The sequence below is a fragment of the Mustela putorius genome, unplaced genomic scaffold (assembly GCF_011764305.1).
Source record: "Mustela putorius furo isolate JIRA1106 unplaced genomic scaffold, ASM1176430v1.1 tig00000129_pilon_pilon_pilon, whole genome shotgun sequence".
In the NCBI taxonomy this organism is placed as follows: Eukaryota; Metazoa; Chordata; class Mammalia; order Carnivora; family Mustelidae; genus Mustela; species Mustela putorius.
In genome coordinates, this window is record NW_025421290.1 from 50,174,852 (window position 1) to 50,188,130 (window position 13,279).

Here is a 13,279-nt window from a genome sequence, read left to right on the forward strand (position 1 = left end):
CTGCTTCTTCAATCCATTTCTTCGTGGATAGCTTTATATTTAACTTTTTAAGCTGCTAGTTGTACATTTTTAATTATGTACTTGATTACGTGAGGTAATGAATGATAAGTGGAGTGAAGCAGAAGTGCAGTCCTTGCCAAGTGTTAACTTTTGGGTTAGGGTCGATTTCAGCCCTGGGTGAGGAGCTTCTTAATCAGTTCAAGCTGGTTGGCCTGCTAACCTACATTTAAAATACAGCACTGTCCTCATTGACACTATGAGTACAATACTGTCCCTATTGAGCCTAACAGTTTTAATTCAGGCCTCAGAGATTTTAACTTTTAAATGCTAAAATATTTTACAATGTTAAATATTAAATATTTTCCTTTTAAATGCTAAAAACATTTTTAAATGCTAAATATTTTGAATTCAGAAAAACAAATTTCACCGTGTTACTTTTTTAGCTCTTTCTTTGGGATTGAGGATAATTTAGGATTGAGTTTTCCTGGAATCTCTAGAAGAGCATGGGATTGATGGTGAATTGTGAATTCTCAAGTTCAGTTCTTGTGAGAAAAAGATGGGGATTCAATTTGGAAATCTACATTAGAAGAAAAACTAGGTGATAAACTTGGAAGATACTGGATTTTGCAAAGAGGACTGGGACAAATTATCTTTATTTGCCACTGTAGCAAATTAGGAACACACAGTGAGCCCTTGTAATGCTGTAGTGCTGTTTGAAGAGTGGAACAACAGAACCAGCCATGGCCTGCTTATTTGTCCTCTGAATGGTTGGCTCCTTTAAAGAATTTTCCTGTCCTTTCTCTTCTCATTGAGTGACATCACTGGTGCCACAGAAACATTAATAACAGACTCCAGCGGTCCTAATTCGCGTGAAACTCATGATTTGGCTAGTTCAAATATATCCTGGTGATATATCATCCTGTTCATGCATTTACTTGATGTAGCAGTAAGATTTCTTTTATGGTGAATTTTACTGTTTATAAGGCACAGATTTTTCTGTGACCTTATGCTAGGCCATGACATGCTTTTTAAGCTACTTAGAATAATTTCAAAACAGTTTTAGTGGTTTTTTGGCCTGTTTTTTTTTTTTTCTTTTGAAGAAATTACACAAATAGGGGCGCCTGGGTGGCTCAGTGGGTTAAAGCCTCTGCCTTCAGCTCAGGTCGTGATCTCGGGGTCCTGGGATCGAGCCCCGCATCGGGCTCTCTGCTCTGAGGGGAGCCTGATTCCTCCTCTCTTTCTGCCTGCCTCTCTGCCTACTTGTGATCTCTGTCTGTCAAATAAATAAAATCTTTAAAAAAAAAAAAAAAAAGAAAGAAATTAAGGTAGGCCAAAAAATGATCGCCTAAATACTGCCCCCAACTCTTTAATAACCACATTTAGTAGTTTGATGAATGTCTTTTCAAATTATTTTCTTTGCAAATATATACACCTAATTAAATGTATATTCTAAAAGGAATCATACTTTTTAATTATGGAAAATTTCCAGCTTTTACAGAAGAGTTGAGAGGATGGCGTCATGGAATTCTGCACACCTGTCTCCCAGCCTTGCTGCTTACCAGCATGTGGCCAGTCTCCTGCGGTCGATTCTGTCACCCTGACTGCATTATTTTTAAGGCAGATGCCAAACAGTGTATCGTGTCTATTTTTTCTATAATACATGGACTCTTCTGAGAAATAAAAACCACATTTTCACATGTAAAATACTTACATTTGAACATTGTTCTTTGACAGATTCATAACTATTCTTTATAGTTTCTTGATTCATAGGATATTTTTATTACTTATTTTTTTTTTTTTTTAAAGATTTTATTTATTAATTTGACAGAGAGAAATCACAAGTAGACGGAGAGGCAGCCAGAGAGAGAGAGAGGGAAGCAGGCTCTCTGCTGAGCAGAGAGCCCGATGCGGGACTCGATCCCAGGACCCTGAGATCATGACCCGAGCCGAAGGCAGTGGCTTAACCCACTGAGCCACCCAGGCGCCCTTATTACTTATTTTTAACATTTTAATTTAAAATCATTATAGATTTATGGGAAGTTTCAAAATGCACATGGAGGTCTCATGTACCCTTTACCCGGTTTCCGGGTGGTACTGTTGTGCGTGACCATAGTACAGTGTCAGAGCTGGTACATTGACCTTGGCTGTCCACAGAGCTCGTTCGAATTTTAGCAGTTTCAGATGTACTGTGTGTTCTGTACTGTTTGTCTGTACAGTCTGCAGTATGTAGATTCAAGTAATCACGACCACAAATAAATGTGTAGTTGGCTCACTCACATATATTTCCAAACAGGGACCACACACTGCTTTTAGTGTACATGCCTTTTAAGTCTCTCTTTTGTAAAAATTACTTTGCTGTGATTTCACACTTACAGAAAAGTGACAAGCGTAGTACAAAGAACTACTTTTATACCTGTCATCCAGACTAATTATTGCACATTTGCCCATTTGTTTTACTATTTTGTATGCTCCCTTCCCCACCCCGTGTGAGTGCGTGTGTGCGCGCACGCGTGTGTATAATATGTATCATTTGAGACTAGTTTGTAGATAGCATGCCCATTTATGCATATAAAATTCAATTCCTGTTTCCTGAGAAGAATTTTCACTTCCGCAGCCACAGTACATTTATCAAAATCAGAAATACAGCATGGATGCATCCCACTCACCTAATCAACAGTCACCAGTCACCCTAGTGCTGTCCTTTATAAGCCATTTTCCCTGGTTTGGGTCCTGTCCAAGTTCACGCATGGCAAGCTCTTCAGTCTTGTTCCGTGTAGAACTGTTCCTTGGCCTTTTCTTTGTTTCCATTATCTAGACATATTTCAGATTTCAGACCAGTTATTTTGTAGAATACCTTTCAAGTTGCGTTTGTCTGATTTTTTTTCATGATGGATTCATGGTCTGCCTTTTGGCGGAATACACGCAATTGATGTGTCCATCCCAGGGCAGCACGTCAAGAGGCGCTCAATGCTGATTTGCCCCATTATTAGTGGGCAAATTCATGTTAACCTTGATTAAACTTGTATTTACTGAATTACTCTGTTGTAAGGTTCCATTTTTCTCTTCGTAATTGAGATGTAATACGTGAGGGAGCACTTTGAGACTGTGTAAGTAGCCTGTTGCTTAAGAAATCTTCAGTTTTAGCATTCATTGATGACTTTGGCTGAATCAGTTATTACTGTGTTATTGTGATGGTTGTAAATGGTGATTTTAAAACTCCATTACTCTTTCTTCCTACACTTACTAGGTGTTACTGTACTGTAAAGAAGAGCTTCTTTTTCTCCATTTCTTGATATCAGTATGAGCTCAGATTCTTTATTCCGAGAAAATTCTGTAATATTATTTTGATGTTTATTCTTTATTCACCCAAGTAATCTCCCAGCGTGGGGCTTGAACTCACAGCCGCGAGGTCAAGAGTTGCGAGCGCTGCTGACTCAGCCAGCCAGGCGCTCCTCGTTTTAGTATTATACCGTCCCATCTTTGCCTTATGGTAGCCCCTCTGCTGTGCCCCTTGAGTCTTTAATAGCTTTCTTGCTCAGAGGTACAAAAAGATGTTCCAAATGTGTCTTGTTCACTTTTTGCTCCACACATGGTATCAAGTTCCAGGAGCCTTGGTGACTTTCAAGTGGCAAATATCATTTGAGGTGTAGTCTAGATGTTAGGAGTTCCTATTGCTGTTTGGTCATTGCTTCTATACCTTCTTACTGGACACTTAAACACAGGAATTCATATTGGTCTTTTCTAATCAAATTGAAGATGAACAATTTTACATTTATTCCTTTTTTTGTTGGTTTTTTTTTTTCATTTATTCCTCATGTGCAGAATCTCAGCTTCTAATGACTTTCATACTTCGCTTTTTTGCTTTCTTCTACAATATTCTACAGTATTCAAAACAATACACTAATATTACTAACAATATGATCACAGTGTGAATATGATTTTAAGGTTTCTTTGCAATTCTTTGTCTTCAGAATCCTGTTTCTTATTGTTTCATTTTTCCACTTAATATGGCATGTAACATCCTTCTTTGCTAGTTAGTATCTTCATTTTAGATGGCTACATGATGTATTTACCTGTTTCCTTTTTGGAGCACACAAGATGTTAATAATGTTTCATTATAAACCAAGTTCAGTTGGCTGCCTTTGTACATGTGCTTGCTCATTAAAATTTCTTTTTAAGGATAGCATACAGACAGAAATGTGTTTAAGTGTAAAGCTCTATTAATTGTTGACAAAGTAGAATCAACCCCAGATTAAGGAAAGCATTCCTGGCTCCCAGAACTTCCCCATGGCCCTTTCCCCACACTCTTCAAGGGTATCCACACTCCTCACTTCTGACATCACAGATAGTTTTCCTTATTTTTGAACTCGATAAAAATAGAATTATTTAGCATATGCTTCTTTTATATTTGTCTTCTTTCAAGATTATTTTTCAAGGTTTGTCCATATTTGTCTCAGTGCAAATATGTCAGGAGTGGCGTTGCATGGAGAGGCCGCTGAGTTCCGTAGCTCGCTTCCTGTTCCTGATCATTTGTGTTGGGCCACTTTGGGGCTGTTAGAGATTACAACTTGAAAAGTAAGTTCTAAGGAGGCGTTCCTGGGAGCTGAATTGGTGGTTAAAGGAAGGAAGGCTTACTGTGAGTTGCGGGATTGCCTTGCGCAAGGCGGAACGGGCTTGTCCTCCTGCGCTTGAGAGGTGAGGCTTGCTGCTCCACATTCCCATGTGGCCAGTTTTACTGGTTCCCATTTTTAAACTGGCCACTGTTGCGTTCCTAGGCTTATAGCAGCTCCTGGTACATTTCAGGTGCCCAGAAAAGCTTTTTTTCTTTTTTCTTTTTAAACATCTGGTTGGGGGAAAAAAAAACCATCCTGGGTTGATGGCTCAGTGGATTAAGCCTCTGCCTTCTGCTCAGGTCATGATTTCGGAGGTCTTGGGATCGAGTCCCGTATTGGGCTCTCTGCTCGGCAGGGAGCCTGCTTCCCCCTCTCTCTCTGCCTGCCTCTCTGTCTACTTGTGATCTCTGTCAAATAAATAAATAAATCTTTTTTTTTTTTAAAGATTTTATTTATTTATTTGACAGAGATCACAAGTAGGCAGAGAGGCAGCCAGAGAGAGGGGGGCGGGGAAGAAGCAGGCTCCCTGCCGAGCAGAGAACCCTATGTGGGGCTTGATCCCAGGACCCTGGGACCACGACCTGAGCCGAAGGCAGAGGCTTTAACCCACTGAGCCACCCAGACGCCCCAATAAATAAAATCTTTAAAAAAAAAATCCAAAATGTTTGAGTGGCTGTTACTGAGGCGGCCTATAAAAGTTATTCCCTTAAAATTTGGGAGTAGTTGGGGGAGATGAGGTGCACAGGACAAGTGACCAACGGCTCCAGGGCCAAGTGAGTGGCTCCAGCGATGCTGGAACGGTGCGGAGGAAGAGGGCAGAGCGTCTCCTGGGGTCGTATTCTGAACAGGTCAGCTCTCTGTTGCTCTTGTCCTGCTGAGGCTGCTTTCTGCGGCTGAGCTCTGGTTGGATAAGAGATGAACTCTTTGAATTACAGAGACCAGCCAAATAGAATATTTTGGCCACGGGGTTTATCTCCCTTCTTTGCATAAGCTAACTTTCCTGTTCTCTCATTCTTTCTTGCTTTCTGTGTGAAAACACAGCGATGTACTTGCTCCAGAGCGCTGTCTTTTGGTAAAGAATTAACTGCTACACATCAGTGCCGTTTAAGAAAATTCCTTATGTTACAAGGATGCCCAGGTGGCTTGGTCATTGAGCATCCAGCTCTTGCTTTCGGCTCCTGATCTCACAGTCGTGAGATCGACCCTGCATTGGGCTCCCCGCTCAGTGTGGTGTCTGCTCCCGATTCTTTTTCCCTCTGCCTCTCCCTGCTTCCGAGCACATGCATGTGCTCTCTTGCAAATAAAATAAAGAGAATTTTTTAAAAAGAAATTACTAAAAGGTTTCATGTGTTACGGATTCAGTAGTTCACTGTGCAGCCTGGGTTGAGTGCTTGGGAAGACAGCAGCTCGATGTGGTTTAAAGCACAGTTCTAAGCTCAGTGAGACCTTGGGCAGGTCGCCAGCACTCCCTGGGCCTCAGGGACACGATTGCTGGGAAGTCACAGGGACTCTACCCATGAGGGGACCTAGGGTATTTCCTGTTGAGAATGGGAGCTGCTCTGCAGCCTAAATCGGAACATCTAAAACCGTCTCTGTGCTGAGCCGGCAGCAGAAGCTCACGGATCCGTCCCCGCGTCGGGAGACAGTGGTCTGCGGTTCTGCAGCGCGGAGGACTTGCTGCCTCGGCGCCGTCCTAGTTCACCAGTGTCAAAACATTCGGAGGTCCGAGAATTCTTCCTCAAGCCCCTTTAAGGGCGAACTTAAAAAAATTATTTTCTAAGAGTTCACAGTAAGCACTTTTTGCAGAAATAGAAACATCTTGCCTTTTCTTCCATGTGAGATATTAGTATGCCGTTAGGAATAGGAATGCATATTTAGTCATAGTTAACAGAGGGTTTAATAAAAAATAGGTCGTTTGAATATGTCAGCATTTTGATGTGATGAGATCTGGTCTTAGAATGTGTGCAAACTGAATTTATCTAATGTTTATTCATGGCTTCTCCTTAATGAGGAAATCAGTGCTCCGTTCGCCTGCAGGATGCATCGCCATAGCCCTCCGTAGTATTTCATGGGGCGGGGAGCGGCCTCGCCTGAACTTGGGGTTCCACTTAACAACGTGAAGAGTTGGTGAGGAGGTGGCAGCAGCTTATTAAGTTTGGCTTTTAAAAACGATCGGAGGGAAGAGGAATCCATTTCCATAGCGAACAGTTTCTAAGTGACAGACTGTCGGGGGAGAAATGACTCGTGATCGCGGTAGAAGCCTGTTGGAGCAGGTCCGTACTGACCGTGCTGGGCCGGTCAGCTCAGCCCCCTTCCCCCACCTCGGCACCCCGTCCCCTAGCACGCCCCCCCTCCCCCCAGCAAGGCTCCAGAGAGCTCAGCTGCCCTGGCTCCCGCAGAGAACAGTAAGCAGTTCCACAGGGTGTTGCTGGGAAAGTTCCCGAACATATCTTATGCCTTCTGTCACTGGGCACCTCTTCCCATTCTGGAATGACCTGCAGGGGGGCCCCTCGCCTTCTATACCTCGTTTGCCCGTGTTCTGTGTCTGATGATGTCTGGCTCCGCGTCCTTCGCTGCTGCCTCCCTGCATGGAGTCCCGGCCGCTGCCGAGCACACACACACGGGAGGAGCTCAGGGCTGGCGTGGTGGGTGCTCGCTCCGGGGCCAGAGCCCCGCGAGTGACATTCCGTGATTTGTGTTCAGTGCCGGGACAGGGTCTGGCAGGCCAGTGCTAGGGCAGGCGTGTGCGAGGTGTCTGAGGAGGAGGAGTGGAAGCTACGGAAGGGAAGGCGCCATCTGGTTCTGGAAAATTATATTGAAAGGAAACCATGCCCTACACTTGGCTTCTGCTATTGTCCTTCTCCAGGACATTTAGGGAAGAAAGAATTCTCTCTCTCTTCCTTATTTATGTTTCTTCGAAGGTGTTCATGAGTGATGAGAATTGTCGAAGCCTGTCTGTGATAAGCAGCAAATCCTTAAGTATGCACAGGGAGAAATCCCAGTTTCAGAGGGGAGAACTAACTTTCCTGAAGTGCCTTTGAAGTGCCAGGCATTAATCTTGGGACTCTTGTTACTCCATTTTATTTTTATTTTTTAAAAGATTTTATTTATTTGACAAAGAGAGGTCACAAGTAGGCATTGAGGCAGGCGGAGAGAGAGAGGGGGAAGCAGGCTCCCCGCTGAGCAGAGAGCCCGATGCGGGACTCGATCCCAGGACCCTGAGATCATGACCTGAGCCGAAGGCAGCGGCTTAACCCACTGAGCCCCCCAGGTGCCCTAGCCTGTTACTCCCTTTTAATAAAGCAGGCCTGCGAGGTAAATGCATGGAGAAGATAGGACCGGAGTCGGGGGCACACAGGGCAGGGCTGGGGTACTTGTTCCCTCAGTAAGCGTAGGCAGCTGGAGTCACACAGTGATGGGATTTCAGCTCTGGGTGCTACCGCGGATGTCACCTGGTCAGCTTCCTGTCACGGCAGCGTGGCGCGCTGGGAGGAGCGCAGGGCCTGGCCTCGAGACCACTGGCTCCACCACTTGCTTCCTTTTGACCGCTGAGTCCGTCTTCGTATTTATAAAATGCGAGCAGCAGACGTCCTCAGGCCTCGAGTTCGCAGTGAGGCCAGAAGAACCAAGGCGCGAAGGTGCTTTGTGAGCTGTAGGGTGACTTCGGGGACTGGCCGCAGGTGGTTTCCTTTCACAGGTGGCACCCAGGAAGGCATTGGTGGTTCGTCAGGATTTTGGCCGGTGGAAGGATCGCATGTTTGCTTTCATGTGTGCGGGCTGTGGGACTCCCTGCCACTTCCAGAGTTGTTTCATGTCTGCGCCATTATCAATGAGGGCATTTCTGCGCCAGGCCCTCCGTTAGGTGGGATCGAGCGGTGGAGAAGGCAGAAGGGTTTCTGCCCTGTTTGAAACACTGAAACTCTGCAGTTGATTGATGTTTTTTTCCTACTGGGATAAGAGATTCCAAACTTGACTGATTCCTTACTACATATATACATGTACATATATATATATGTATACACATATATATATTTATTTTTAAGGATTTTATTTATTTAATTTTTTGACAGAGATCACAAGCGGGCAGAGAGGCAGGCAGAGAGAGGGGGGATGCAGGCTCCTTGCAGAGCAGAGAGCCCGGTGTGGGGCTCAATCCCAGGACCCTGAGATCATGACCTGAGCCAAAGGCAGAGGCTTTAACCCACTGAGCCAGCCAGGTGCCCCCCTGACATATATTTTTAAATCAGTGTTAAACTGTTTAAATACCATTCGTGCCAATTACGCAGATACTTTGGGTGTCGCTGAAGAAGCCACGAGAGAGACGGCTTGTGCAAGGTGGCTTGGCCCGTAGAGTCGGCGTCTGTGCTGGGCCTTCCCGCGGACGGGCCTGAGCGCTGAGCTGCCCGCCTGCGTGTGTGGTGCGGGCGTGCGATGTTTGGCAGTCGCTGTGCGGTATTTCTGTCCCCCGAGCCGGGTTATTTTCCCCGTGGTGGTGAGCGCTGTGGTTGAATAGCACATTGGCCTTCGTGCCGAGGGAACGTGTCTCAGCTCTGAGCGGCCCGTCTCGTTCTCGGTCGTGCCCGTGGCTGGGAAGGCTTCGGCTTCCCCCCCGGACCGCCCGCGAGTTGTGGTCCAGACCCGGACTGTGGACTCGGCCCTTGCATGCACCGGAGACCCAAGCCCTGACTAGGTGGAAAGTCTCCGCCCGAGAAACCGGGACGGTCTCTGTACCGGGGCTTGTCTCGCGTCCCCAGTCTCAAGGTCGGACTCCAGATGTCCCCCTTCTTGCCCAGGGCGTTCGCGCCCTGGGGGTACTCGCCTGCGCATTTTTGGCTCCTGGTTTGGTCGTCTGAGATGTGGGCAAGAGGAATGCTAACGGAAGGCGTGCTGCCCGCTCTCTAGTGGTCCGCGGGTCCTGTCGCCGGGACCCTTGATGTCGCTGGCACTGCTCCAGCTGCTTTTGACGGATTCATTAGGCAGTGACTCAGCGGCCTCCTGATTTCTCGGTTGTTTTTAAAAGGAGCTGGACTGTCACGACATGTGGAATACAGTTGGCGCTGCAGCTAGTAAGTGTGGCACTCGGTGACCGTCAGGTGAGAGCAGGAAGGCGTGACCTCTGCTGCTGTGAGCCGAGCTGGTGTGGAGACGGCGCCCGGGGAAGGTATTCCAAGTGGAGGAAGGCGTGTGAGGCAAGGGAAGAGGGTGGGAGGCGCCCAGGCTGTGTGGGGACAAGCGCCTCTGGAGGAAACGCGTGAAGGGGAGGGGTGAGGAGGTCCACGCTGGGGAGCCCCGTGGGTGCGAGCTGAGGGGTTCAGCCAGTATTAGGGCCGAGCCCTGGAGGTTTTAAGTGGGACGGTGACCTAAGGCTTCGTGAAGATGAGTGTGGCATCGGGTTTGGGATGAGTTGAACGTGCGTAGAAATGGAACGCATTTTTCTGGCAAGTTCTGTGGAACTGGTTTTTGAAGTGATTTTTGGACGGGGAGGGAGAATATAAAATGTAGGGAAATAAAGCCCAGCTTTATTACTGACACTGCCCCCCCCCCGTACATCATCATCTCACATGCTTTTTTTCAAAAGAGGTCTTTCTGAGAGAGTTTCCATGTCACACCACGTGCTTCTGGGCGCTCGGGGGTCTCGGGTAGCAGGTTCCGTGGAGGGCGCCCGGCACGGGCCCACAGGTCTCCTCTGAGGTCCGCTAAAGGCTGTGCCAGTGCGGAGGCCCCGGCCGAGTGAGGAGGCCCGCCGAGCCTGTGGGGGCTTTCCTTTCGCTGGGCTGCCCCAGCGCGCCAGGCGGGGGCTGGGGGAAGATGAGGCTGGAATCAGGGGCTGCTTTCACTGACCTTTGAGTGCAAGAAAGGGAAACGTGAAATTGTTTGTACTTGTTGATCAAGGATTTTGATAACCAGCTTGTGTCTGTGGTAGGAATTTTTTTTTAAAGATTTTTATTTATTTATTTGACAGACAGATCACAAGTAGGCAGAGAGGCAGGCGGAGAGAGAGGAGGAAGCAGGCTCCCCGCTGAGCAGAGAGCCCGATGCGGGGCTCGATCCCAGGACCCTGAGATCATGACCTGAGCTGAAGGCAGAGGCTCAACCCACTGAGCCACCCAGGCGCCCCAAGTATGGTAGGAATTTTTAAACCATAATTAAAAATTTTTCTCCTGAGAACGAGACACTGATAGATTATTTGTAATCAGTAACTCCTTATGCAGAAGCGAATGAGCATAATATACAACTTAATCTCACCCGAAAAAATTGGAATACTTGCAGTTTCATTTGTTCAACAGACAATACTTGTGACGGACAGGGCACTCTACTGGGGCCGAATAACCGGATGTGATCTAATTCTTAACATTGGTAAGATTTTTAAAAAAATACGTTCTGCTGTAAATTCCTGCTTAAGAATTCAGTTAACTGGCAATAATTAGGGTGCAGATGCATTAAAAAAATCCCAAGTGTCTGTAACCCATCTATGCAGAATTCACCAGAAAGCTGAAACATAAACGCTGATTTGGTGGGGTAAGACAGGGGTAACTATTTAATAAAGAAGTTCTGCTCCTTAAAGGAGTTTTTATTGTAATTTTTAATTGTCATTGTAATTTTCTTATAATTGATGATAACAGACATAAAACAGTACTGTAATCATACAAGTGATTCAATACTAAATTTTGTGGAACGAATTGAGGACTCGAGAACTGAGATAAAGGAGCCAACCCAAAGAACGGTGGTTGGGAAAAGGCTTGTTGGAGGTGGGGCCTGAGCCACTGGGTAAAATTGCCCCAGCCCAGCCAAGAGAGGGAGCCCGAGAGGGGGGCTGTGTGCCTGCAGCCCACTCAGGACTGCGGTGTGGAGGGCAAGCAGACGCCGCGGTGGCAGGAGCTGGCCCTGGAGGCCGGAATCCTTTCCCGGCTCTGGCTTCTCCTCGGAGGATGGCTGGCAGGTGGATCCGTGCCCCCTGCGGGGGGCTGTGAGGTGAGAGTTGGGCATGTGAAGCTGCTTGGGCGCAGCAAGAGTTCCACAGGCCGACGTCAGGCCCCGCTGTGACACAGTCAGGAGGCTCCTGAAACATTTGACCAGAGAGATGGGATGTGACAGGGGCAGTCACAAAGGTAGTCGCCCTTCGAGTGCGTCTGCACACCCTGTGCTTTGTGGGTCCGTTCTCAGTGGGCCTCCCCACTGCCTGGCAGGAGCGCTGGGCGTGTTGTTCTCTGAGAGGAGAGGAGCATCTTGCCTGGGCCACCCGGCTACCCAGAGGAAAGGCAGGGTTTGGACCGAGGCCTGCCGGGCTCCGGAGGCTGGGTTCTTTCTCCTCCTCGCTGGGGAGCCCACGCAGAAGAGGCATGGCTGGCTCAGGCGGTCCTAACTGCTACTAAAAGGTGTGTGAGCTCAGTGTCCATGTTGGCACCGCTCCACCCCAAAAGAAGGGAGGAAGAGGAGGAAGAAGAACTAGGGCAGCAACACATCCATGGGAAAAGAGACTGAACTTGGTGATTGGCTGCAGAAGACAGAGGACAGGATGGGGCGGAGATGACTCCCCTGCTGGGAAGGAAGGCTGGCGCTGGCAACCTGGCTTTCTCGAGCTCGGGCACCAGCGGCGGAGTCCACGGGTTTCTCAGTTGTGGGCACGCCTCTAGCAGTCACCTTGGGCTTCACAGTAATTCCTGCTTGCTGTTGGTCGGGGCTGTGTGGCTTGGCAGCACTTGTGCCACTATAGCGGGATTGGTGCCCCTAGGGGCTGGGGCTGGGGAATGACCTTAGATAAGAGATACTCTGAGTGTTTCCTGGGCCTTGGTTTACTCTGGTGCCTCCCGGGACACTGCTTCTCACCAGTGTTGAATGACCGGTTAAAATTTCCAGTCTGGGGGTGCCTGGATGGCTCAGTCAGTTAGGCGTCTGCCTTTGGCTCATGTCATGGTGCCTGGGTCCTGGGATCGAGTGCATCAGGGATGGAACATTCTTTGCTCAGCGGGGAGCCTGCTTCTCCCACAGCTGCTCCTGCTCTTGCGCACTTGCTCCCGTGCTCTCTGACAAATAAATAAATAAAATCTTAAAAAAAAAAATGTCCAGTCTGTCTGGGCTGATACTTTTCTAAAATTGAAAAAAATATATTAATGGGAAATGAAACTGAAAAAGACATGTAGAATACAAATTCAAGTTTCTATTATTAGAGTCAATGCAAAGTTGTCCGTCTGATTGCCCTCAGTTTCCGAGTGCCGCTTCTCCGTCTCTGTATGGACTCTTGCTGCCGACCAGCAGGCTGGCGTGGTCTGGTACAGTTTGAGAGCCCTGGTCTGGGAAGGAAGTTGTTAAGCAGATTAGTAAACAGGGTGTTTGGAGAATATTTACACGATTTAAGAGTAAAAGTAGTCTTTCAGTTGGCATTAAAATACATATGGTCTATTTACAAATGACATCTTTTCCTATTAGGAGGCCAGGAGGTACAATAACCACCCCGAGGGCCGAACTAGTGTAGTTGCTGTAAGGGCTCTGTGAGTTAGCTCTGCCCTAGAAGCAGTACCGGTAAAGCAGGCGCTTTTACTTCCTCCCGTGTTTCTGAGAACAACTGGATGCCCTTTGCTCATTTAATTTGTATTAGCATGTTTTCTCTGTAATTTTTGGCTTGCCTTTGGATAGATTTTTATAGTTTTATGCATAATTTTAGATAT

The 13,279-nt window shown here is 47.2% G+C and overlaps 1 protein-coding gene across 8 annotated transcripts in view; it reads left to right on the forward strand.

The window, feature by feature from the left end:
* WDR20 (WD repeat domain 20) overlaps window positions 1-13,279 on the forward strand; it is a 65,818-nt gene that overhangs the window by 27,794 nt on the left and 24,745 nt on the right. The window contains exon 1 of one of the 8 annotated variants that reach the window (XM_045073900.1): window positions 10,717-10,738. The exons of 6 other annotated variants lie outside the window; for them this stretch is intronic. In XM_045073900.1, coding sequence (XP_044929835.1) covers window positions 10,736-10,738 — 3 coding nt within the window. In that variant the 5' untranslated portion in view covers window positions 10,717-10,735. Of the gene's footprint in view, window positions 1-10,716; window positions 10,739-10,769; window positions 10,971-13,279 lie in introns of those variants that run through there. One more of the 8 variants, XM_045073905.1, reaches the window with a different exon arrangement.